The sequence below is a fragment of the Salvia splendens genome, chromosome 5, assembly GCF_004379255.2.
Source record: "Salvia splendens isolate huo1 chromosome 5, SspV2, whole genome shotgun sequence".
NCBI classification, from domain to species: domain Eukaryota; kingdom Viridiplantae; phylum Streptophyta; class Magnoliopsida; order Lamiales; family Lamiaceae; genus Salvia; species Salvia splendens.
The window spans coordinates 13,616,917-13,642,086 of record NC_056036.1 but is presented as its reverse complement, the minus strand read 5'-3'; the positions used below and the strand labels follow the sequence as shown (position 1 = coordinate 13,642,086).

The 25,170-nt window shown below is 38.2% G+C and overlaps 4 protein-coding genes and 1 long non-coding RNA gene across 9 annotated transcripts; 1 reads left to right on the top strand and 4 right to left on the bottom strand.

Annotated features, from left to right (window-relative positions):
- Positions 1-5,645: 5,645 nt before the first annotated feature.
- LOC121802578 lies at positions 5,646-6,284 on the bottom strand. The gene is made up of 2 exons (XR_006050813.1): positions 6,096-6,284; positions 5,646-6,019 (listed from the first exon to the last, which is right to left on the bottom strand). It is a non-coding gene; the product is annotated as an uncharacterized LOC121802578 (long non-coding RNA).
- A 166-nt stretch (positions 6,285-6,450) lies between these two features.
- On the bottom strand, positions 6,451-9,289 carry LOC121803853 (mitogen-activated protein kinase kinase kinase 5-like). The gene is made up of 9 exons (XM_042203441.1): positions 9,072-9,289; positions 8,431-8,979; positions 8,268-8,355; positions 8,027-8,089; positions 7,793-7,956; positions 7,456-7,531; positions 7,217-7,276; positions 7,023-7,139; positions 6,451-6,950 (listed from the first exon to the last, which is right to left on the bottom strand). The coding sequence occupies exons 1-9, from the start codon at positions 9,287-9,289 to the stop codon at positions 6,768-6,770; spliced, it is 1,518 nt and encodes a 505-aa protein (XP_042059375.1). The 3' UTR covers positions 6,451-6,767.
- Positions 9,290-14,362: 5,073 nt separating this feature from the next.
- On the bottom strand, positions 14,363-16,650 carry LOC121804729 (50S ribosomal protein L25-like). The gene is made up of 3 exons (XM_042204372.1): positions 16,186-16,650; positions 15,785-15,911; positions 14,363-14,907 (listed from the first exon to the last, which is right to left on the bottom strand). The coding sequence occupies exons 1-3, from the start codon at positions 16,567-16,569 to the stop codon at positions 14,681-14,683; spliced, it is 738 nt and encodes a 245-aa protein (XP_042060306.1). The 5' UTR covers positions 16,570-16,650; the 3' UTR covers positions 14,363-14,680.
- A 97-nt stretch (positions 16,651-16,747) lies between these two features.
- Positions 16,748-23,025, top strand: LOC121804726 (pentatricopeptide repeat-containing protein At5g66631-like). 5 transcript variants are annotated; one of them, XR_006051205.1, is made up of 4 exons: positions 18,946-19,118; positions 19,936-21,661; positions 22,630-22,701; positions 22,886-23,025. XR_006051205.1 is itself a non-coding variant. In XM_042204370.1 (3 exons), exons 1-2 carry the CDS (start codon positions 19,091-19,093, stop codon positions 21,654-21,656), a joined length of 1,749 nt encoding a protein of 582 aa, XP_042060304.1. In that variant the 5' UTR covers positions 18,946-19,090; the 3' UTR covers positions 21,657-21,661; positions 22,301-22,430. The 5 variants fall into 5 exon arrangements, 3 of the variants coding, with proteins under 3 accessions (XP_042060302.1, XP_042060304.1, XP_042060303.1); XR_006051204.1 differs by having other exon boundaries at positions 22,869-23,008; XM_042204370.1 differs by lacking the exons at positions 22,630-22,701; positions 22,886-23,025 and adding an exon at positions 22,301-22,430.
- On the bottom strand, positions 22,345-24,185 carry LOC121804728 (GDSL esterase/lipase At1g54790-like). The gene is made up of 5 exons (XM_042204371.1): positions 23,794-24,185; positions 23,391-23,591; positions 23,134-23,300; positions 22,771-23,041; positions 22,345-22,699 (listed from the first exon to the last, which is right to left on the bottom strand). The coding sequence occupies exons 1-5, from the start codon at positions 24,026-24,028 to the stop codon at positions 22,431-22,433; spliced, it is 1,143 nt and encodes a 380-aa protein (XP_042060305.1). The 5' UTR covers positions 24,029-24,185; the 3' UTR covers positions 22,345-22,430.
- Between the last annotated feature and the right edge of the window lie 985 nt (positions 24,186-25,170).

Sequence of the window (25,170 nt, the reverse complement as noted above, 5' to 3'; positions counted from 1 at the left end):
CCGGCGTCAAATTTTTAATTTTTTTTTAATTCGAATTTTAAAAATTCGAATTTAAAAAAAATATTTAAAAATACTATTTATTTATGAAAATTGTTTTTAATATTTAAAAACAATTTTTACAAATAAATTTATACAAGAAATTCGTAATAGCCCATATATATTTAATGGGCTTGCGAATTATGAAACCATTCTAGGTTGTCTCTCTTTTATAGAGACATCCTTGAATGTTTTATGTTCCACATTCGATGTGGGACAAAAACCACTCTAGGTAGTCTCTCTTTTATAGAGACATCCTTGAATGTTTTATGTTTCACATTCGATGTGGGACAAAAATCATTCTAGGTTGTCTCTCTTTTATAGAGACATCCTTGAATGTTTTATGTTTCACATTTGATGTGGGTCATTCTAGGTTGTCTCTCTTTTATAGAGACATCCTTGAATGTTTTATGTTTCACATTCGATGTGGGACAAAAATCATTCTAGGTTGTCTCTCTTTTATAGAGACATCTTTGAATGTTTTATGTTCCACATTCGATGTGGGACAAAAATCATTCTAGGTTGTCTCTCTTTTATAGAGATATCCTTGAATGTTTTATGTTCCACATTCGATGTGGGACAAAAATCATTCTAGGTTGTATATCTTTTATAGAGACATCCTTGAATGTTTTATGTTTCACATTCGATGTGGGACAAAAATCATTCTAGGTTGTATCTCTTTTATAGAGACATCCTTGAATGTTTTATGTTTCACATTCGATGTGGGACAAAAATCATTCTAGGTTGTCTCTCTTTTATAGAGACATCCTTGAATGTTTTATGTTTCCATATAGAAATATTGTACCTTTTTAATTGTACTTTTTAATTTTTGTACTTTTTTTAAATTATTGTACTTTTTTTTAAAATTAATGTACTTTCTAAATTTTAATAGTATTATTCGAATTTCACGTATTTGTCTCGTAAATTAAATTCCGTGTGTTGATACAAGTGTAAATTAAATTATATAATTGTTATTAGTGATGTGGATATGTAGTGTGAAGGCTATGTGAGGGCTATTTGATGTCCAGTTGATATGGCAAGCTGATGTGGCAGGAGAATTGTAGTGCTGATGATGTGGCAGTGTGAAGGCTATTTGATGGCTATTTGACGTCCGTGCTTATTGGAGATGCTCTTAGGGAATATTTTGCAACATGAGATTTTCCATATATAAGCACTCGGCAGGGCCACGCCATTTTCACATTGCTAATGTATATATTCATTCAATTACGTTTAGATTTGAAATAAATCTTAAAGCTCGTGTACTAATGTGAAATGAAAATGTCAAACTAAATTTTTTTGATTCAATTCAATTAAAATCTACTGAATAGCAATAGGAAAAATTAACAACTACTGATATTATTATAAAATAAGTTGAAATATTAAGGTTGAAAAATAGTAATAATGCCCCAAAGTTGAAAATACACGCTAATAAAGTATACACTCGATATATAGGAGTAAATAAAATTATATTGGGCTGACCCATTCTAAGCCTGTGCTAGGCAGTTTTTACTTTTTACCCATTTGAAGATAGAAATCCAAATGCTATATGTTGATATAGGCATAAAATTAATTATTTTTAATCAAGTATGGGCCACATTTCTCTCACTAAAAACTAGTATTCCATTCATTTCCAACATAATTGAGATATTTCTTTTGGGCGCAGAATTTAAGAAATTGATGTGTTAAAAATTAAAATGAAGAGAGTAAAGTAAGAAAGAAAATAAAGTAAAATAGAAGAAGTTAACTTTGGTCCGATTGTGATCCGAGTTGAAATGTTTGGGATCTAAAAATTCAAAAGATAATGCCTATGACCAAAATCGTAAAATGGACATATGTTCAGGACCATTTTTAGCCTTTAGTCATATTTTTATTTCATCCCTTTTTACTTATTCTCCAATTTGTCTAATGGCACTTGCTCGTGATTTATCCTTAGGAAAGTGAGAGAGTTTACCTATATAAGACATTTTATATGGAGTATGTAGCATTTGCATGTGAACAATCCTTATGTTGAAAGATAAAACAGATTTTCTTGAAACATCAATACTAAGTCTCAAGAAATATTGAAATACCAAAGATAATTCTTGCAAGTCATGCAAATTCTAAAACTGATCAAATGCAAGAAGGGAGTTGCAACTTGCAATATTTGGGCATTCTACCGGAATCCTGATAGAATGATTTATTTGCCAACAAAACATTCCTACCATATTTAAGGAAGACTCAACCAAAGTAGAATTGTTTCAATTGCATCACTCATTATAAAATGTATATAAAATGATATCACCCATTTCTTCACTTCATTGTATCATGTCATATATAGCCCATTGTTATGGCCTTATGGGTGCAATTTGCAAGGCACATTGCAGCATATTGATATCACCCACGAATCGAAGTGCGCTATTGTGAGTTCACATTTAGTCATTTAGGGAAAGATGGAATGTAATAATCTATAGAGTTAGATATTTGTCATTAATTATTTAGTTTTGGAAATATAAAAAACATATTCGTTAGGTTTGAAAATATCAAAGGAGATTAATTATAGGTGTTAATGACAATAAATTATACTCCATTAAAGGAGTAACACCTTTTAATTTTCCTTCTTTATATAAAAAATTGAAGTTGAAGAAACTTTCCATTTAGACCATCCACAATAGGAATAGCCCAGCAATAGCCCAGCCATAGCCTAGCCACTGCCACATCATCAGCACTAAAAATCCTCCTGCCACATCATCAAAACAAGCAAATAGCCCAGCAATAGCTCAGCCATAGCCTAGCCACATAATATCCACATCACTATTAACAAATATATACAAAATGAAATAATTAACAATCACACAATATACGAAATTTAATTTACGAGACATATACGGAAAAAGTTTAATAATAATATTAAAATTTAAAAAAGTACAATAATTTAAAAAAATACATTAATTTTAAAAAAAATACAATAATAAAAAGGAGTGCCAATTCACTCCTCGTCTCCGTCGTCGCCGCCTCCGTCGCTGTCGCCACCATCGCCGCCTCCGCCACCGCCACCGCCGCCGCCGCCGGTCTCCCTCCGTGCCGCCTCCAACTCGTCCTGCAGGCTCATGAGCAAGGTTTGAAGCACGCTCTTCTCCACGGGATTCGTCGCCACCCGCCATTCGGCCATCGTCTTGATCAACTGAGCGCGCGTTTGGGCGCGAGCGAAGAATTTGAGATCCTCGGTGGATTGGCCAAGGGGGGATGCCGACTGGACCTCCTGGGAAGCCCCGGCGTTCCCCCTCGCCTCCCGCTGAGCGCGCTTGCGCCCCATCGGGCGAGGTCGGCCACCGACCGAACGCGGCGTGGGGAACTCCTGCGTCGTCTCGGGGAGGTCGTGGGAACCACCGCTGCTGCCGCTAAAATCGCCGGTGTAGTTCAGTCGTTGCTTCTTCGGCCAGCCAGAGTCGACACCTACTCGGAACTTCTCGGACTCGTTCAGCACAAGATAGCAGTTCCAGTAGGTGAGTCCTTGTATACCCCCTTCAGTGGGAAGGCTTTCTCAGCTATTCTCCTGCAGTCCTCCTCCGTTTGGCCACTGCTCATCATGCGGAGTGCGTTGGTGTACAAACCCGAAAATCGGGAGACCGCACTCCTGATTCGGTTCCAGGCCTTCCGGCAATCCTCCCCGTTGCGTGGCCTCCCCTTCGGGCAAAATCTCATGTAGGCTGCTGCTATCTTACCCCACATGTTGACGATCCTCTGCTCGTTCGAAACGAGAGGATTGTCGCAAACACTCACCCACGCCTTGCAGAGCGCGACGTTCTCCTTGTCCGTCCACCTCCTCCGTACCTCCTCCTCACCCGGCTGCGACGACTCGCCGACCTTCTTCTTGCCCTTCTTCGCGAGGGCGCCACGCACCCGCTCTGCCCCTCCCCCTTCAACGAGAGTTTCCGGAGCTCCGGGAGTATCAAACACCAAGTCATCTAAGGAGAAACTATCAAACCCCAAGGGCGTTTGGGTCGATGTGTGCGATGAACCAGTCGAAAAATCTAAACTGGGGCGATAGACATCCCCCGCCGTCGCCGGGGACCCCCCATAAGTCCACTGTGTAGCCGGTACTACCCCCGGAGTCCCCTGTGTTGGCGGTACCCCCCGGGCATCATCTGCATCCCGGGTGCCCATCCCGGTGGTGCCCACCCCGGTACCGCCGGAAACCCCCCCAGCGGACTCCCCCCCGTTGGCATCCCGGAATACATCTGCTGTCACGGGTACATGTTGTAGTACCCGGGCATCTGACCCCATCCACTTCCCACGGGGATCGACGGAGTTTGTGACCCGCTACTCCCTGAACTAGGCTCGTTGTTGAGATCCATTTCCCTTGTTGATCTTGTACAGAAATTAAGATATAGAGAGTACTCGTTAAAACAAGTGGTGCAAATGAAAATGACGAGCAAAGCGCGTATATATAGTGTTTCGGAAAAAAAAAATTAAATTTCGCGCTAGGCGGTGCGCTGGGCGATCCGGGCGCTGCAATAGCGCCGAGCGGACCGCCCAGCGCCACGCGACCGCCCAGCGCTGCGCGGTTTCTCTCTCCATTCGCCCGCTGGGCGACTGCAATAGACCGCCCAACGAACCGCCCAGCGCCGGCGCTCGGCTGGGCGGCATTGTGGATGGTCTTACCGCCGCGCCCCATAGTTGCCTCGTGATTATCGATCGTCCTAGCCACAATCGCACCCTAATATCGAACTATATAAATTGAGTAGTGTGTAAAACCAAGTAAGACTCAAAGAACTACTAAACACCTTCAAAAATATAGCAAATGTTGCATTTCTTGAATATTAGCATCATTTTTTTCTTTTCTCATTAAACGAGTAGAAAAATACTACTCCCTCCGTTCCATAGTAGTGGAGTCATTTTGCCATTTTGGTACATTTCATAGTAGTGGAGTCATTTCCCTTTTTAGTAAAAGTTAACACATTTCTTCTCACTTACTTTACTCTCTCTTACTTTATTCTCTCTTCATCTCTCTACTTTCTTAATCTCCGTGCCAAAAAGAAATGCCCCTACTACTATGGAATGGAGGGAGTACTATATCATAAGAATTGCATATTATTGTACATAGTAGCTGAAACCAGCATGATCAGCAGTGATTTAGATAGGAAGCAATTATGCTCTGGATCTGCCACTGACAATGATGACACGCCCAGTCCACAAAAAATGCAGCACATATGTAGCATAGGATAGGAAGGATATCCTCCTCGACTTGTATATTTTCCCTGACTTATACTTAGGAGTATATATGTAGATCAATATATATTAAATCTGCAAATAAATAATTACTTTGATGGAAACAGAGGCCCAAGAAGAGGCCGAACACTTGTTATTCACAAATTTAAAATTTGGTCACTCAATTGCATTACATAATTGGCATATGATTAAGCCGGGGTGAAATTGGTTCCTAATTTAATGAATTTTCCGATGAAAGCTATCTATATCCATGTAAATATTTAGATATTGTATAATTTTCGCCAACCTCTGTTTTGGTAGTATATAAAAGTAGTTAAACTATGTAAAGGAATTACCGTGGCGAATGAGCGCTAAACACGAGTTTTGATCTCAAGGCTATGAAGAAATTTTGATGGCTAAAATTGCTAAAAAAAGTTAAATGTATAGTAGAGAATATCATTGTAGATCTTTACAATTTGATGGACGGAAATAGTTTCTAATTTATATTGTAAAAATAATTCTTATTTGAACCAAATCATGTATTTCCATATATATGAAATTTACTATACTAAAATGATTTCATTAGGATAGCATCCATCATAACATGATTGTTGAATTATAAAAGCCATAAAAAAAGCGAAGAAGAAATGTGATAGAAAATGAAAGAAGATTAAGCAAGAAAAGAGGTAATTGAGAAAATGGAAATTGAAAACTCATTGATGTAGTCTTGTTCTAGCAGAGGTCACAGAATAAGAAGTCAAAGCAGCTATCCGTACAGTCGTAGAAGCAAGAGCAGCTGCAAAGCAATCAGAAATCTCAAAAGCTAAATTTCAAAGCATGAGACAAATGGAGTAGTAAAGAAAAGTAATTACCACTGGTTAATGGCTTTGTCTTGGTCGTCTTCCATGGGAGGATACTTTTCAATAGATTGAACTTGAGGTGGATCCATTCTCTCTCTCTCTCGAAAATGGGGGAAGAAAGTAGAAGATGCAGCTTTATGGAGTATTCAACACTGCCAAACAACTTTATTTGTTTTGGTTATCATTAGTGCGTTCCGCGTTGGAATTTGTTTTATTTTGTAACCATTTTAGGAAATGGACCGCCAACCATATCTCTTGTATTGGCCTTCATTTTTTTAGGAAATGGACCGCGTTGGAATACTATAAGAATAAGCATTAATTAAAAAAAACATATGTACAAGAAAAGCATGTAATTTGATAAAAAGAATGTAATTGGATTATATTACAAAACTCCAAAGGCATATGATGGGAAAGGGAAACACTACCAAAAAAATGTGTACATACATTTCAATGAGATGACATGATCAACACTAGAGTAGAGGCTGCAAATTAAATGGATTTACACATAGAGCTGATAAACTAGAGTGTGTTGCAGCCAAGAGGAATGCCAAAGTGACATAGCTAGGATGCAGTAATCATGTGGGAAGAAAATGTTTAGCTTTTGAGTTAGCAAAAGGAATACTAAACTGATCAGCACTAGCACCAAAAGGGATTGGACATTGCATTATAGTACCATTAACTTGATCAGTTTAAATGAGTGGAACTGATGCGGCTACAATCCACAAATGGATGCTCTAATAACTTGCTAGCTGTAGGTCTATCAGCAGGATTTCGACGGAAGCAGCACTGCAAGAAATCCTTGCCCTCTGCCGACAGCGTTTCAGGTATGGGTGGACTCTCCTTCCAAACCTTGAACAATGCTGCAGCCTTAAAACACACAATACAGTTTCACAAATCAGTTCATCATACTAAACTCGAACCCCACAAAATGTTACTCACCCCTTCGTAGTCGCTCCATGGGGGCTTTCCGTTGATCATTTGAATTATGGTGCACCCCAAACTCCATATATCTATTGCTAAACCAAGATCAGCACTTGGCACCACACAGTGCAAAAGCTGCAGGAAGGAATACAGTAATGTTAGTATATTAGGGCCACAGTTTCCCAGTATATTAAACTCGAGCATGCGTGCACCTCTGGAGCCAGCCAATATGGACTACCCTTCAACGATAGATTTACCGCTTCCCCGTTTAGCTGCATATTCATAGGCCATAATAATCATTAGCATAGATGAAACTCAGTTGCACTACTTTCTTCACATTTCTTATGTTTGATATACAAGCCTATGCTAAACATTTTACCTCTGGGACTAATTTCTAGTACCTTTATTTCCCACATATATACTTGTGTTAATTGGAAAAAGAAAAACTCACATGTTTAGCCATCCCAAAGTCAGCAAGCTTGACAACTCCATGTGCATCTACAAGTAAATTTGAACCCTTGATGTCCCTATAAAAACTGATCATCATTAGACCAACGAACTTTATCTATGCCGTGTAAGAAATGCAGTTTTCTTGATTATTTTTTAAACAATCATGATACACTCTATTAGGGCCACAATCCAACTGTGCAAAGCTTCTTTGCCTCCTTACTTTTGCCTCTTGTCATCCGTATTCATTTGAAAAAAGATTAGGCTTAGACATTTCTGACTAAAAATATTCTTTAGCTAGCATGTAAGTAAGAGTATTTTAAGAAACACCCCATAATTACCTGTGTATGGTTTTCGTGCTATGCAAATAAGCCAACCCACATAGAATATGACGTGTGAAATTGCGAACTACAGATTCCGTAATAGCTGCACTATGGTCATGGATGAATTTATTGATTGATCCAGGATGAACATATTCCAGGTATATGTAAAACTTGTCTCCAACCTGCATGATCAGAGAAAGTAAGATTCCAAATGGCTATCGATGTGGAGCTTCGTGAAGGAAAAGCACGTACAATTTCACTGCCATAATACTGCACAATGTTTGGATGCTTTAGCTTGGTCAGAACCTTAATTTCCTGAATAGATTAAGAAACATCATAAACTCTTGTTCTAACAAACCAGTCTGCAAACTCATAGTATTAAAAATTTGCACACCAATAAGCAATGGAGGTGAAAGATAATTCAGATTTATTTTACTCAAACCAAAGATATAAGTATGCTGAGAATAAAGAAGCAGCTAAATTGGAGCATAACCTGCTCTAGCTGCCTGATGCTTTCTTGAGATTTGACATCCTCTGGTAAAATCTCAACCTCCTTCATTGCACATAAAGCTCCAGTCTCCCTATTGACACAAAAGAAAGAAAGTTAAAATGTGTGATTGATGCTGAAATCAGCAAACATATTCAGCCATGCATACCTGTTGGAACCAACATACACACTTCCAAATGTACCCCTCCCAATGAGCTTCCCTTTCTGCCATTGAGATCTAATAGGAGAGAACTGTTTAAGTCCGGGATGCTCAGATCTTACGACAAGACTGGAAATTGGAGCAGGCGACAAGGCTCCTGAAAGAGGAGATGTTGAGGATAGTGGAGTGGGCATGTCAGCCCCTGGAGGGAGAGGCAGAGTATGTACATTGGCATGACAAAAACTTTCCCTCCACTCCAACGATATCTTGGAAGGTTCTGTAAATCCAGCCTCGTGTGCACTTTCGACATGTCGAGTTATAAGAGGAGGAACCTCAACACTTAAACCAGAAATTTTATCCCAAGGCATTTGATAACTACAACTTAGTCCTGTATTTCCATTGGAATGGGGATTCCTTGGCTCGGAGCGAGCACGGAAAATACCAGGGGATATCCAGGGACTGCATACAGGACTAGTTGGAGCACTACTGCGGCGGCTCTCTTGTTTAACAGCTGACTTTCGAGATAACCGAAATTCAGGCTGTTCTACACTTGATCGGCTGATTCAGTATACAAAAGGGAATCAGCATTCCACGGTGATTAAAGTAGCAGAGGTATGCATAAACAGCTAAATTCAACTCTTAGTCGATACCTTTTCAGGTGGTGATATCTCTCCTCATTGCGGCTCTTGGGGGGAGAAGGAAGGGGCACGTTGTGGGAGGCGGAGGGGACTGGTTTAGGCTCAGGCTCAGGCGGAAGCAGTTCAGGCAGAGGCAGAGGCAGCGGCTGAGAAGACCTATTCGAATCGACGTCGTTTTGCCGCAATTTGGCGATGGTGGAAGACGAAAATGGCAGCTGCCACCAATGCATGGTTGGAATTTTTGGATGGTCCGTTGAATAATTCTCAGTACTATTTTGTAGGTGGAACTTATAAATGACTTACTTATGTCAACGTCGTCGTCATTCAATTACCGTGTCTCACTCTTTATCTTATAATAATAATAATAGTACTCTTTGCTTTTCCATTAAAATACAGATCTAAGTATTTGGTTTCATGCAGATATTTGGAATGTTTCGAATTTTAATTTTTCTTTTATAATTTTAATAAATAGGTAAAAAGAAAAAATAAATAGAATATTATTAAAGAGAAAGTGTGACCTAAACTCATTAGAAAGAAGGAAGTTACTAAAAAATAAAAAGAACATATCTTTACGGATAGACCAAAATGAAAAAAAAGTCATGATATTTACGGATATTGGGACCTAATATCACAAAACTTTTCAAAAACTTATTTTTTCCCACGAACTTTAAACTTGATATATAATATCACAAACTTTCTCACCAAAAATAAAATCTAACTACATTAAAATGAGATGGATAATTATATCTAGCTTTCAAGACTTTATAATCACATTACTATTATTTTTAAGTGGTAACCATATCTTATATGCTGAAATAACAAATGAAATAACTATATAAATTTGTGATATTATGTATCAAAATTAAAGTTTATGGAAAGAAAACAAGCTTTTGAAAAATTTCATAATATTAAGCGCAACATCGATCCTTTATTTTTTGTTTCGACTCACGGAGGGAGTAATAGTAACTAAACACAAAGTGGAATGATACAATGAATAAAGACTATTATAATTTGCATCCCTACTAACTTCACATCTAATTTATCTCTTACCTATGACTTATAACAACACATACTACAACAATAAAATCTAACCAAAATACAAGGATATAATAAATCTATTTCTTTTGTTGAATTGTTTCATTTCTTCCAACTTGGACCCATGAATATTGCACGATTTGTCGGTTATTCATTGGAATTGGTCAGTTGTCGCATAATTTGACAAAATAATGTCATAAATCTGAAGCAGTATTATAAACTAGGAGTAATAATACTTTCCTCCATTTCCGGGTGTCGCATAATTTGACAATACAACGTCATGAATCTAAACCCATAACTTATAAACTAATGCATAATAATGCACTCCTTCCCGTTTTTATAAGGGATAAATTGTCAAAATAATAAATAAGTTTGGTTAAATTTTGATTTGTTCAATAACTTCAAAAATTAGATCGAAAAATCATATAGTTATCATTTTTTTTTCGAGTATTCGATGGTGAAAAGTTGAAGTCACATATGTATAGTATGTTGTTCACATTTTTTCACCAAACAATGTCATTTTTTTAAACTGACATTGTTTTAATTCATCAGTCATAATGCCCATGTTTGATTTTTCGGCTTCCAAATTAAATACAAGCTTCCAAACTAAATATAATTTCTCCAAAAAAATCATCATGGGGTAATTGGGAATAAATTTAAACAAATTAAATTTAACTAAACTTTATGTTTTTTTAGTAATTGGCTCTTATATAAATATGCTTATTTTATCATTTTAATTCATTCTATAACAGTGTACATTTTCTATTTTTATAAATTACTTTACCAGCAGCAACGTCTTATATTTTTGCCATCACCATATCAATTTATTTACAAAAATAAAGTATGACTCCAATTTTTTTGCAATGAATTACATTACCACAAAATAAAATATTAGCACTTTTTTCATCTGGATTGTTGGGTCAAATTTTCAGATTTGAGAACGATTATATGTGAATTGTACCATGCTCTAATTCCACGTTAAAAACGCAGATCTGAAATTTGGGAAAAATATGGCTCCATTTGGTATTATGGAACTGAGTCGACGGAATGGGAATAAAAACCTTCATTTCCAAATTCAATACCGGTAAGGCATAATATTTGAATTTAGATTTGAATTACAGTTCTAAATTATTCTGATTCCACAATTTGAATTCCATATCAAAAGTAGATAATTGAAATTTCAAATAGTTATAAAATTGGACACCTTCGGACTTACTACACATTGCACACCAGACACTACACACACAACTCACACACAATGCGCGCGCACACACACTTCGTATAAATCATACTATCATTTACCAAACAAAAGATTTGGAGTTGAATTACGATTCAATTTCATCGAATTCAATTTTGTAGAATTCTAATTCCAATTCTAATTATATGTACCAAACGGACCCTAAATCAAAGTTTAAAGCTTAAAATTTGGCTTTGTATTGCTTGATTTGCACACAATATTGGATAAATAATAGTAACTCAGTTTTTACATGATACTTAAGGATTACTGATTTAAATGCTGTATAGGAGTATTTAAATTATTTTGTACTCCCTCCGTTCCATACTAATAGATGCATTTCATTTTGCGCACTCGTTTTGAAAAATAATTATAAATAGTTAAATTGGAGAAAAAGTAAAGTAAGAGAGAGAATATTGTAGATAAGACTATTTTTTCAAAACGAGTTCGCAAAATGAAATGTCTCTATTACTATGGAACGGAGGGAGTAATATTCAGTATGTTGGCGAGATTTTTTATTTTCAAGTAAAAATGACTTTAAATGGATAAAAGATGAAAGATGTGAAATTGAAGTTCAGATAAGGTCGAGAGGACCGAACATGTTGCGTGCAGGCAAGCAGTGTTACCCGACCCATGCGGCCTTTGCGAGAAGGAGCAATGCCAATGGTGCAGGACCCACGCGAGGCACCAACTTCCTGCGTGAGTCATGCGTTGATCGGAGGCACCCTGCGTGACAAGGGCGATACTTTCCAATCTTTGGCCGTCCAATCGCATGGAGTAATTTTAGGATATACTCCCTCCGCCCCTTAAATTTTATCTCATTTTTCTATTTCCGTCCGTCCTATAAAATTTGACACATTTCACTTTTCACTATTTTTTGTAATGGATCTCATATTCCACTAACTCATTCCAACTCACATTTTATTACTATAAAACTAGGAATATATAAAAGTATGACTCACTCTCCACTATTTTTTTCAACTCACTTTCCATTACATTTTCCAAAACTCTGCCCCATCAAAGTGTGACAAAATTTAATGGACGGATGGAGTAGTACTTAACTACCTTAGTTTTAATGGACTCTCATATTTATTCTATTAATTTGAATTAATTAAAAATATTATCATACCCTTAAATCAACAAGTATTATTGATTCTTATTAAGATTTGAAATGTACCTAGTCTTTTGTTGAATTAGCCTACATCTTAATACCCATACATGTATTATTGATTCTTATTAAGATTTGAAATGTACCTAGTCTGTTGTTGAATATTAGCCTACATCTTAATACCCAATTATGTATGTTCTGTGGTCATCTTTCCCCTAAAGAGACTCGTTCCTAGAACTAAATATTCAAAGAACTTGTTATACATCTAATATTTTAATTAAGCAAGAATGAGATAAAGTCAAATGTAGAAAAGGCCTAGAGTGATTGCACGACCAAATCGAGATGTGAGTAATGTGAATGTGAATGCGAATTGTTAGGGCTGCTGAACTCATATGTAACACACAGTCACCCACACACACACACACCCAATATAGCCTAAACACATTATCGGCTTGACTTTTTAATAATAAAAAAAATCCATGCTATGTACCTTAACAGCACGGAAGTCGTTTTTCAATTACCTAGTCAACGTTATATAATTTGGACTTTTGGAGTTATTTTCGAGCTTCTAAGTAGTTTCCCAATTTATAAATCGTCAATTTAAAGTAAATCATAACACTTTGTCGGAAGACTCGGAAGTCAGAACATGAGTCGAGCATGAGTTATGTGCTCCTACTAAATATTTCATTTTACTTCTTACATACTTACACTAAAATCAAATAAATTACTATGATTTTATAATCCCTCAAAATGTGATGTAAGGTTGTTTTTACAGGAAAAACATAATACTCCGCGACGCCGACAATAGTTTTTTCTTCATTTTATAAACTTTCCAAAAATATACTCCATTTTTATTATATACTCCATATAAATAAAGTTATACTCAAAAAATGCTTCTGAAATTCATCATTTTTAACAAACGTGCTTCCGACCATCCGCGTTCAACAGTAGGCTAAATTAGCTCTATGCTTTTGGTTTTGTGAACAATTATGATAACTTAAACAAAAAACTATGTTGTTATATGTCCCATTCATCCTATTCATAACGACATGAGTTTTGTGATAGAGTTATTAAATGATTAAATTAAAGAGAAAATTAGTAGTATTAAAGTTTTTTAATGATAACATAGAAGAAACATTTTTATACCAAAAATGAGAGAATTATACTACCATAATATATATACTACATATAGCATTCATTAGATCCATTGACTATATAGTATAATACACATCTGATTAGCTATTAATATGGTATATAACTTTGAAAACGATCTACACAATATCTGTACATGAGCACAATTAATAATTTATAATTATATTTTTACGAATATGGTAAACTTTGGTTTTTGAACACAAGCTTAGGAAATTGTGAATGTGCTTCATTAAATATTACTCCCTCCGTCTGCCTCAGGAGTCTTATTCCTAGGCGGCACGGGTTTTAAGAAATATTAAAAAAAATGAGTGAAAAAAAGTTAGTGGAATAGAGATCCCACTTGTGTATATTAGTTTTAAATGAAATGTGAGTGGAATGGGTTAGTGGAAGGTGAGACCCTATTACCATTTATGGTTAAAGTGAACCGAGACTCCTATTTGCGGATGGACTAAAATGGAAAAACGGGACTCCTATTCGCAGACCAGGCGGAGGGAGTAGTATTATAAATTTTTTAACATGAAATTGATTGACATCTACGTAAAAAATTGGTTTTATTTTCACTTAATTCCTTTTCCAGTTGAACTTCTAATATACATCAGTTTACCAAGCCACGATGTTAAATAGACTAAATAGTAGTATCAAACATATTCAATTGGTTGAATAATACTATAGCTATAACTAAAATTATGTTATACTCCAAAACAACGCATTAACATACTTCATTCTTGAGCCCACTAGCATGACAAAATTTCAGGTAGTCTTCAATCCTCACTATGATGCACAGATTTCTCAATATTTTCATTAGACCAATACCACAAAATCCTTGTGGAATACATATGAAGAAATGAGGTCGAAAGCACAGCACTAAAGTAGTTGGCTAAACTCCTTGGCATACACAGAGACCACTAACTTTGAATCACAAAAAGAATTTCACATATCTTATTACACGGCCCGACTAATGAAACCAGTACATGAAATGTTGTATTTGTGTCAAAGAAAAATAGCACCGAGTGACCTGCAAGCTTGAACAACACCAGTCAACTGGGCTCCAAAAAGTTGTACACATTCCTAAGCAGCAATGTTTGTGCTTATTTATGCATCTTCTGTGCTTTCTATGTCTATGTATGTTGCCTTGACCTTACAAATAGGTATTGACTCATTCTTACTCAACAGCTTCAGGCTTGGATGAACCACCGGGTCATGTATGGACACTCTGTCCTCGATGTCCAGATTGCTCACATCAACTTCAATTTTTTGAGGAATGTGTTCGGATGGGCACATGTACTTCAAGGATTTCCTTATCTTAACTAAAGTACCACCTGCGTTTTTATATAAGCCAGCAAATATCAAATTTGACAGTGATTGACAAGTGTCAGATTGTATAATGATAACTGAGTGAAACAAACTAAAACAAGCATCCTGGTATTCTTATTTAGATGTGGAAAAGATATGATCACATGGAAGCAGTAAAAAGTAAAACTCAAATGGCAACATTTATAAAAGAGATAAAACAGAGGTATTAGATGATGGAAATAATTTCAAGCAAGATTAAATTTCAATACTGACAAAATCCGGGAGAAAGGTTCATTTAGAAGACAATCCTTTTCTCATTCTGATGCAGAAATAATATGGAAACATCTATTCTGAGAAATGGGTATAACTAATTTGAATGAACATTAAGCTATTTCGCCTGTCAAACTAATGTTAAAGTTAAACTCTATGCCTCAGCTTAAATGTATAAAAACATAGCTATCTTATAATGCAATATGATACGCTGCTTATATCCAAGCATTGCAAACAGGTTTACAGTAATGCAGATATCACACGGGGTTACATTCCAATGAAAATCAGACAACATTCTTGCCACACACCAAGAATGTGAGGATGTATGATGCAATCCATATCCAAACATATAATAAGAAGAACCGATACCCAGAAAACATGGACTTGAACGAGCACAACAACTTGTGATAGTTAGGAAGTAGGAGCTATAACTCGCAGAGTCCAAAGTACACTACAAGTTATGCCACTAATAGAGAGGCCCTCTAAGCACTGAATAACAAACCAACAACTAATCAGTTAAAACAGTTAGCTGCTGGGTTGAATAAACTTGTTACCGGTAACACTTACAATCTTCGATATCTGGTTAGAGGGCAAATGAAGAACCAGTAAAGCAAATCAGATTCGAATACGAACCTTTCTTGACACCAGGACAAGCATCCTCTCCTGTATAAACAATTGGAACCTCCACCTTAAGCTCCGAACCATCCTCCGCCCATGCAAACACCAAATTCAGTATGTTCCCCTCATCATCCCTATGTATCTTAGGCACCAAAAACATCGATAATCATGTAAAAGCAAACAACTTCAGCCTAAACAAAGGTACTAGACCAAAGCTAAATTTGAAGATTTGGATGATTGGGTCGAACAATAATAATTCCAATCTTCCAAACCATAACAACAACGACTCTATTGATTAGCGCCCAACTCATTTGATTATTAATAAAAATATGTTCAACACAATAGCATATTCCTTGAAGCAATCATGCGAATCAAAGCAGGCTACAAATTAATCGAGAGAGTAGAAATGAGCGAACCTTGATGGGAAGAACCTTTCCATTCTGAAGTATGGTGGACGAACCTGAACCGGCGCGGATCTGGAGAGGGAAAGCGGTGGAGCAGAAGAAGGGCAGCTCAATGTCCTTGAGAATGGACTTAATCTGCTTGCGCTCGGTGGTTAGGAGCAGTTTCTGGGAGACAGAGGTGGAGGCGACGAAGGAGGTGGGGTCACTAGGGTTCTTCTGGACGTATTTTTGGGAGAAAACGACGGCGGGGATGCGTCCCTGAGCACGTTCGCGGGCGGAGATCCGGTGGCCGGAGAGCTCTCTAGGAACGGCTTGGATCGTGTGATAGGAGCGGTGTGCCGGTGTCTGATTGGCGTTTCTGAGAACGCCAGCGGCGGCGCGCCAACACTTGGACATTTGATTGATCGGAAATGGGTGGGGCAGTGGAGGAGAAATGGTAAGCAGAGGGTTTTCAGTTTTCAGGGTTTAACGCATTCTAAAATATTGGGCTCTATATTATTCCTATGGCCCAATTCTATAAAGCCCAGTTAGACTTGTTTTTTTTATATAGTATTAATAATAATCGTATTCTCCCTCGGCGTCCTGAATTCTCTCCTTTCTGTCTGAGTTTACGCTGCCATAGCAATTGGTTTTCTTTTGCTACTTAAAACCCACTGTGTTGAGATATTTACAGCTTCCAGAAATGAATCATAATCGTGGAAGACTTCGTTATGTTGATGTTTATGTTTATCCCGAGTCCGTTTGCACTTTCTCAAAATTTATGCACGCCAGCTGTTTGATATTTGTCCCACAATAGTTTTTCCATTTTTCTCTCATTTCTTTTCAGATAACTAGTGTCCCCATTCTCGTGTTTATATGTATCTACACCTAATCACTTTTTCTTTTATTTTTTAATCTTTCTATCATCTACCAATGTATTCCACCTCAATATACACTGCATCAGCCTTCTGCAAGAATTTCACTCTACAAGCATGCTATTTTTCGTGGGGCGCCAGAAACATGAGCAAAATGTCTCTGTATCTCCAAAGGGCAAAAATCATTGATTCGATAAGACTCTGTCTCCGTTCCAATGCTCCGGATTCGTCTCTCATTACCATATTGAGGAGTCCTACTCTTGACTCGTTTGTCGTCGCCAATGCTCTCCGGTCGGCTCCCTCGCCTCTTACCGCTCTGCATTTGATCGAAAATCTTAAAAAGATCGAAACTTTTTCTCACATGCAAGAGACCCTCCACGCATTGGCCAAGATTCTTGCTAAATCTGGACAGACGAGGAAACTAGGAGCGTTGATTGACGCCATAAATGCTGGAAAGTTCACAAACGTGGCCTATGCAAGTTTCATGGATAGGATGCGGTGGTACGCTGCTGCAGGTGATCTGACTGAGGTCAATGGCGTTTGGCATGAGTGGCGAAGAACATTGGACAAGCATCCTTGCACCGAGTCATACAACATTGTGATGAAGCTCTTTGTGGAGAAGGGCATGGATGCAGAGGCTGTCAAGGTGTTTTGTAGGATGGTTGAGGAAGGCGCCCTTCCGAACTGCAGAACGTATACAGTGATCATTCAGCACCTCGTGAAGTTTGAGAAACTAGATTCAGCCTTGAAACTCTTTAAAATGCTGCCTCTTATGAGAATTAGGCGTACGTTGATGCAGTATTCTATGTTGGTTGAAGCTTTTACTAGTGCTAACAAGTTGGAAGTTGTGAAAATCTTGCTCAATGAGATGCGAGCTGATGGGATTTTGCCTGGTCGAGCAATGCTGATGTCGCTAGAGGTGATGAAAGAGGCTGGCTATGATGAAGAGGCTGATGAACTGATTAAGGAAATGATGCCTGATGAGAGGATAAAAACTATATGCTATTCCTTAGTCAGCAACGAGGATGATGTTGATGACGAGGATGAGGGAGCTTCTGGTCTTTGTGGTGTTGAAAAGGATGAAGTACAGTTGAAACCTTGGTTGGATCCAGCTGCTTTGGCGAGTGCATTGAAACATTGGGAAGATGAAGAAGTGGCTGTGCTAGAAGCTGCAAACATTATGTGGACAAGCCGCCTGGTTTGCAAATTAATTAGGAACTTCAAATCACCTGAAACAGCATGGGAGTTCTTCTGCTGGGTGGCTCGTCAGCCTGGATTCGTTCATGATATATACACAGTGTCGAGGATGATTGCCAAGTTGGCTCGCCATGGATGCTTACAACTGGTTGAACAGCTGCTGTTTAAGATAAAGCGAGAAGGCATGCTATTGTCGTTCAGCACCATTAGATTGATTATTGACTCTTATGGATTCTCGAGAAGGGGCGATGCAGCTTTAGAGATTTTCCAAAATGTCAGAACAATTTGTGGTCCACTGTCACAAAATAGTCAGCTTATTCTGTATTCGTCGCTCTTGAGGACATTAGCAAAGTGCCAGATGAATAGTGAAGCCTTTGATATACTTGAGGAGATGATGCTGCGCGGGGTTTGCCCGGATGTGCAGACATTTTCTGGGTTGATGCATCATTATGCGCTTCAAGGAGATATCAAGACTGTGCAGAGAATCTTTGCCATGGTGAGACAGTGTGATTTGGAGCCGGATGCTTACATGTACAAGATTCTCATCTGTGCTTATTGCAAGTGTGAAAGAGCTTCTCTTGCTCTGAAGATTTTTGAGGATATGAGGAACTCGCAATTGATGCCTGATGCTGCTACTAAACAAACACTTGTGAAGAGTTTGTGGAAGGAGGGAAAGATCCGAGAGGCAGCTCGAGTGGAAGAGATGACTGAGGAAGCCGTGGACAACTTGCCACTTGCTTTGCCAGGACACTTGTACACTGTTAGCAATGCAGATCTTATAATGGTGTACAGATTATACTCCGGTTGTTTTACAGATTGTCCCAGAAAAGAAATTCGTGAGACGGAATCAGTTGTGTCAGCATGACATGCTGGGTCTCCAGAACCAACTTAAAGGTTTGTTAAGTCAGAGGGAGCTTGTTTATTACTCCTCTTGATTTAGCACTTTTAATCGCTTGCGACGTTTTTACTGTTGTTTGAATATATGAACCTTAAATAGAAGTTTAATCAAGGGAATATGTAGTTGTCTGTTCTTATAGATCCTCTGTCAAGAGGACAAAACTGATGGAGACCTAATTTTTCTATTTACTATGTAGTTGACATAGTTGTTTGCATCTATGTTTAGAAACAATAATTATTTCTCAAGGTGACAGTCTTTAGAAATCAATATAAAAAATATAGTTGCCGTAGCCATCAATTCCTTTCTTTTAATCTTACAGTTGCTGTCTTGCTTTTGAGATTCAGAAGGGAACACGCGTTAGTGCCGTCTTTGCTTGATTTCTTTTTTAAACAATTCCTGAAATCTTGAGATGACAACATATGAAACAGAATATTGTCGTAGAATATTAGAAGGTGGGCCACCTTATTCTTGTCGAGTTGATTTGCCTTTACCACAACAAATTTCTGAAATCTGAATACATACAAATCAAGGAATATCCGATTAATATAGTAATTAAGTTATGTGCATCAATCCCAGTGATCCTTTTCAGCTTTTATATGAACCTATGATGACATCGTGAAAAGTTTCATTCTGCACAGACAGCATATGCGATTGTATACTATTAGCCATCCCTTAATCTTACCCTTCAAGAGATGGCAGCCTCTTTTGATATAATTTTGATAATATCTTCACTGTTTCTGATCTTTGTGATTTCCCCTGCTGCTTCTGAATTTGTTAATAATACTGCTATTACTGACTTCACCTTATCTGCAGACTCGCCGTCATCGTGTGAGGCTTATGTTACATATCGTGTTAAGTCCCCTTATACTGACCTTGGAAGTATATCTGATCTGTTTGGAAAAAGCAGAGCAGAGATAGCAACAGCCACTAATCTAACATCGGAGGATGCTCCACTAATTCCGAATCAGCTGTTGTTGGTGCCAATCACCTGTACCTCAAACGGGACGCACTATTTCTCCAATGCTACATATAAGATAAAGAAGGATGACAACTTATACGCAGTTCAAGTGAAGGTTTTCCAGAATATGACCGACTATCATGTGGTTGAAGACATGAACCCAGGGTTGGATCCTCTCAATTTGACGATAGGGGAGGAAGTCATCTTCCCATTGTTCTGCAAGTGCCCCAGAGAGTCATACAAAGAAAAGGGAATTCAGTTCCTCACTACTTACGTATGGCAGCCGGATGACAACACAGAGCTTGTGAGTGCTATGTTCCAGACGACGGCTTCAGATATTGAGATGGCGAACAACTACAGGAATTTCACTGCTGCAGTTTGTCTTCCTGTGTTGATTCCAGAGAAGACGCCGATTCTTGTGCAGCTTTTTCCATCTTCAGCTTCGCGTGGTAAATCAAAATTCCGGTCGATTCTAATAGCTAGTTCGAGTGCTCTGGCTTTGATTGTTTTATCAGGGTTTGTGGCGTTCTTCTTTCTCTCGCGCAAGAAAAAGAACTTGTTGGACCGAAATGGTTCTTCTCTGGATGCATCGGATCTTTTTGCAATGTATAAAGCCTCCAAAGACAAGAAATTAGAGGTGAAGACGATACAGGACAAGCTGCTTCCGGGAGTATCGGGCTATCTTGGCATGCCGATAGTATATGATATAAATGTGATTCTGAAGGAAACTATGAACCTGAGTGAACGGTACAGAATTGGAGGGTCGGTCTACAAGGCTACAATCAACGACCAGGTTCTTGCTGTGAAGAAAACACGTGGTGCAACGGAGGAAGTCCAAATATTACAGAGAGTGAATCATGCAAATTTGGTGAAGTTGATGGGAGTTTCCTCTGATAATGATGGTAACTTCTTCATAGCCTATGAATACGTCGAGAACGGATCATTGGACAATTGGCTCTCCCCGAAGGTGTCAACTTCTTCTTCCGCAGTTAAATCTCTTGTTTGGAGTCAACGGCTCGTTATAGCTCTAGATGTTGCCAATGGTCTTCACTACATGCATGAGCATACTCAACCAAACATTGTTCACAAGGATATCAGGTCGAGCAACATACTCCTCGATTCCAACTTTAGAGCAAAGATAGCAAATTTATCTGCAGCCAGACCAGCTACTTCATCTGTCATGTTAAACATTGATGTGTTCTCTTTTGGAGTCGTGCTCCTGGAGTTGCTCTCGGGAAAGAAAGTCATGGAAACGAAGGATGATGGTGAAGTTGTGATGCTGTGGAAAGAAGTGAATGGAATATTGGATATTGAAGATCAAAGGAAAGAGAGGCTAAGGAGATGGATGGATCCAAATTTGGAAAGGTCCTACCCCATTGAAGACGCTCTAAGCTTGACAACTTTGGCTAGAGCTTGTACGTCGGAGAATTCGTTGGAGAGACCAACAATGGGGGAGGTCGTCTTCAACCTCAGTGTACTCAGTCAATCATCTCCTCATATGAGTGAAAAATCTTGGGTTTCCAAGTTCGAAACTGAGGAAGTCTCCCCTGTTGTCACTCCAGTCGAAGCTCGTTGAAAGTTGTAAGTTGGTTTAAGATTCCCAGTCATTATTCTGTGTATAGTTGCAGTAGTCTTATCAGAATCAAGTCTGATGCCTCTTCTTTATGTGTTATTATTACCATAAAGAACAAATCATTGCTACCAAGAAAATTTTCTTTTGAAGTTGACCTTATTCTGTACATTTTGATTTCATGTCTGATCTATGAAAACACCCTTCGTTAATTGCAAGAAAAAAAGCATTGTAAGTCTACAGATATAAACTTGTCTAAAACAGGCATTTGCTAAAAAAAGAAAATGAGAAAATTGAGAGTTGGTGTTCCTAATGAAGTAGATATGATGATTTGGTACTGTAACTGACTGCCGACCTTCTAACTGGTCTACAGATGTAATCAAGCTGATGATTCGGACGTTTCCGAGTGATAATTTTTTTGTTGGGAAAATACACTCGTTAAATTTAAACAGGCCAAATGTTGCATACAAAACTTGGCTGCCAACTGGTCTTTCCGATGTCGTTAACTGGAAAATTGTTAGTAAACTAATATATGAGGTTTGAATAATCTGTTAATAGAGATTAATGCTAAAAATGTCACCAAGATGACAGTACCTTCCCTTATCTTTTATTGAATTTGAATAATCAGTTTTCTTTTCGTGGCTCTTTAGAAATGCTTTCCTCACAAAAGCATGGATAGAGAAGAAAGCTGAACTTTGATGCAAATATTTGACTCATCTTGATGCGTGGAGAGTGGAATAAATCAATAGGGTTACTGTCTCATGTTACTATATAGAATGTTCAGAATTTGAGCTTTAAAAGGAAAGGCATTTTGTCAGCAAAGGGTGGATCAGAGTATTTTCCAGTAAGAATCTGTGAGGCAACATACTGATTTGCAGCCTCAGTGTAATGGATTCCATCCCAGCTTATGTATTCTGTAGAATCATTGCATCCCTTGGCCGTCACTGAAGTCCCATTCACAACCTTGGTCTCTCCGCAGGGAACCCGTATGTCGTAGTTCAGTGGTGGTCCTCCATATCCGCAGCACGCCATCAACGCCTGCTCGAACCCTGTAAGTCAAGTCATCAGTATTTTGCCAAATATTTCAAGCTAAACCTCTCTTCTTATTCATTGCACTTACCATATCTAGAGTAGTTTGCAATGAGGTTGGACTTAATTGTGTAAATGTCAACGTACGTGACATTTGCATCTTGATACTGTCCCTGCAACTTTTTACAGAGAGCGTGCAGTTGCAGGTTGAAAAGCTTTGAAGCTTGATTGTGAGAGTTGACGCATCCAAGCTCATCTAGCTTCGAAGCGTCTCTACCGAATTTGGCAATGTTTTGAGGCAAGCAGCCAAGGGGGCCGGTGTTGTGAATCCAGAAATCTCTAGCTCCTTCGTTGTACAGTTTCTGCAGGAAGTTGGAAAGATTTGTTGACTCATCATCTTCATCTAAGCTATGATGATGTATGTGAGAAACTGTCAAGACATGGCATTGCCAACCTCAATTCCTTCTTCAAATTCTGATAAAACTATTGGGATTGAAGCAAGAACTTGATCGGCCGTCTTGGAGTAGAAGGCGCCCGCCAGATCATTTTGGCCTATGTCGAACATGTAGAGCGCCTTCTGGAAGTAATCCTGAGCCGGCAGGTACCTGTCGAATCTCCTGGCTGTTGTGTTTACACCAGTACGTGAGGAGGTGATTGGTACCAAAGAATTGAACTAATTGTTACTATTATGTTATTGGAAGATTGAAATACATTTAGTGAGGATATCCACAGCTTTTGCCTTGAACCTTAGAAACTGAGCTACTTGAATCTTGAACGAAAACGGACAAACTGAGTAAGGCGTTGGCGAAAGAGTGGTGGCGCCTGCAGCTGCAAAGTTGCACCCTCTTCTGAATATCGGCGCTGCAATTGACTCCAAATATGGATTCAACAAGGGCAAGTCCATTGCATCCACTGCAGACAAACATCAAAACTAGCAGGTTTGCATTTTATTTTTCAGAATAAGAGCTAATGTTAAAACATATACATTTTTCTGATGGCATCCACTACTTATATCAATTCTTCTTATACAAACATATAAGAAAAACTACCTATATTTTGTGTTAATGGATGATGATCAAATATAGATTGTATGATGGGGAGAGAGAATGCTCACTCAGAAAGTCGATGATCAAGCGGCCATCACAGAACCGTCCCGAGGGCTTCTGGAAGTAAGCCTGGCCGTTGGGCGGCTCGAGGTGCTCGGTCATGCCAGCCACTAGGTTGCCGGTGTCAGAATTGGAGTCACCGAAGTTGAAAACTGCCGGATAGCTGAAATCAACGGCGGTGGCTGGAGCACAGAAGATGATGATGATCATGAGGAAGGTGAGGTGTTGGAAGGTAGAAGCCATGTTGATTATGGTAGCCTCTTGTTGTACCTATACAATAAAAAGGATTGGCACTTTAGAGTACATTTCAAGTTATGGTTTTTTTAACTGTGGACTATTCATAGTGTACAAGGTAGCCAATGGCTGTCCTTTCCATATTCAAGGCTGCTTTACTGTTACAAAAATAAACTTTCAAGCAATATATCTTTTTTTGTGTATAACAAACTAACAATTGATGTTATGTGTCACCTAAAGCTGGCTAATTTGCTCAACTCATCATATTATACATTTTAAATAAGGTCAATGGTTTAAAAACACGAATTGTGTACGGATTTCATTTTGCGTACAATTTTTTGTGGACGTCCGTCCCCAAAGAGTATGAACTATTTTCTTTTTCGTCGTTCCTGAGAAGTACTCCCTCCATGAACTTTCTAATTTTGGAAAATTTAAACAACATATTACCCCTACACATCATTTTATTTACAACTTATATCATTATCATTAACAACTTATATCATTACAATAATGTGGATCCTACTCTCCACTAACATTATTTCCACTACCCTTTCTCTCTCTCTTACTTTTCCCTTTATTTATTAAAACCCGTGCTAAACCCGTTGTTCATTGTAGAAAAAAGGCGATTCCGTTGCTTGCCGGCCCCCACATTTTGGCTCGACATCATGTGAGAGGGTTCAATCAGAGTACGCAGTAGCCCGTTAAGGGGGAGATCACTGGCTGCTAGAAGCCCATCTCCCAAGGTCTCACACTTGTACCTGAGAGATGGAAGCAACTACATAGGTATGCACACGGTTCAAAAACCGGCGGTTCACGGTTCAAAAATTTCTTGAACCTGAACATGCCCGGATAGGTTTTTGGCGGTTCCGGTTCAAAAACCACCGTTTCCGGCGGCAGTTCCGGGCCGGTTCGGCGGTTCATTTTTTTTCTTTTCTTTTTAGTCTTTATTTATCTATGAAATGTGTGTAAATAAAATTCAAACAATAAGGATGAAAATTACAATTTTATTGATATAAATTTAAACGAGACTACAAGTTACAACGATTACAATTTACAAAAGACTTGAAGTCTTAAACTATAAATTTAAATATTTGTTGCTTTTTTAATTGTCTATTTTTATCATTATTATACAAATGATATTAAATGTTGAT

Bases quoted from the DNA above. Each gene is read 5' to 3' on its own strand.
- LOC121804729 (XM_042204372.1), bottom strand. From the start codon at position 16,569: ATGTCCAAGTGTTGGCGCGCCGCCGCTGGCGTTCTCAGAAACGCCAAT. The intron at 15,912-16,185 runs GTTCGCTCATTT...TTGGTGCCTAAG, and splicing joins GAAAGGTTCTTCCCATCAAG to ATACATAGGGATGATGAGGG. The intron at 14,908-15,784 runs GTTCGTATTCGA...ATAAAAACGCAG, and splicing joins TTGTCCTGGTGTCAAGAAAG to GTGGTACTTTAGTTAAGATA.
- LOC121804726 (XM_042204368.1), top strand. From the start codon at position 17,086: ATGTATTCCACCTCAATATACACTGCATCAGCCTTCTGCAAGAATTTC.
- LOC121804728 (XM_042204371.1), bottom strand. From the start codon at position 24,028: ATGGCTTCTACCTTCCAACACCTCACCTTCCTCATGATCATCATCATC. The intron at 23,042-23,133 runs GTTGGCAATGCC...AACTTCCTGCAG, and splicing joins AATTTGAAGAAGGAATTGAG to AAACTGTACAACGAAGGAGC. The intron at 22,700-22,770 runs GTAAGTGCAATG...CTTGACTTACAG, and splicing joins TGCAAACTACTCTAGATATG to GGTTCGAGCAGGCGTTGATG.
- LOC121803853 (XM_042203441.1), bottom strand. From the start codon at position 9,289: ATGCATTGGTGGCAGCTGCCATTTTCGTCTTCCACCATCGCCAAATTG. The intron at 8,980-9,071 runs GTATCGACTAAG...ATACTGAATCAG, and splicing joins AGATATCACCACCTGAAAAG to CCGATCAAGTGTAGAACAGC. The intron at 7,140-7,216 runs GTGCACGCATGC...TCCTTCCTGCAG, and splicing joins CATATTGGCTGGCTCCAGAG to CTTTTGCACTGTGTGGTGCC.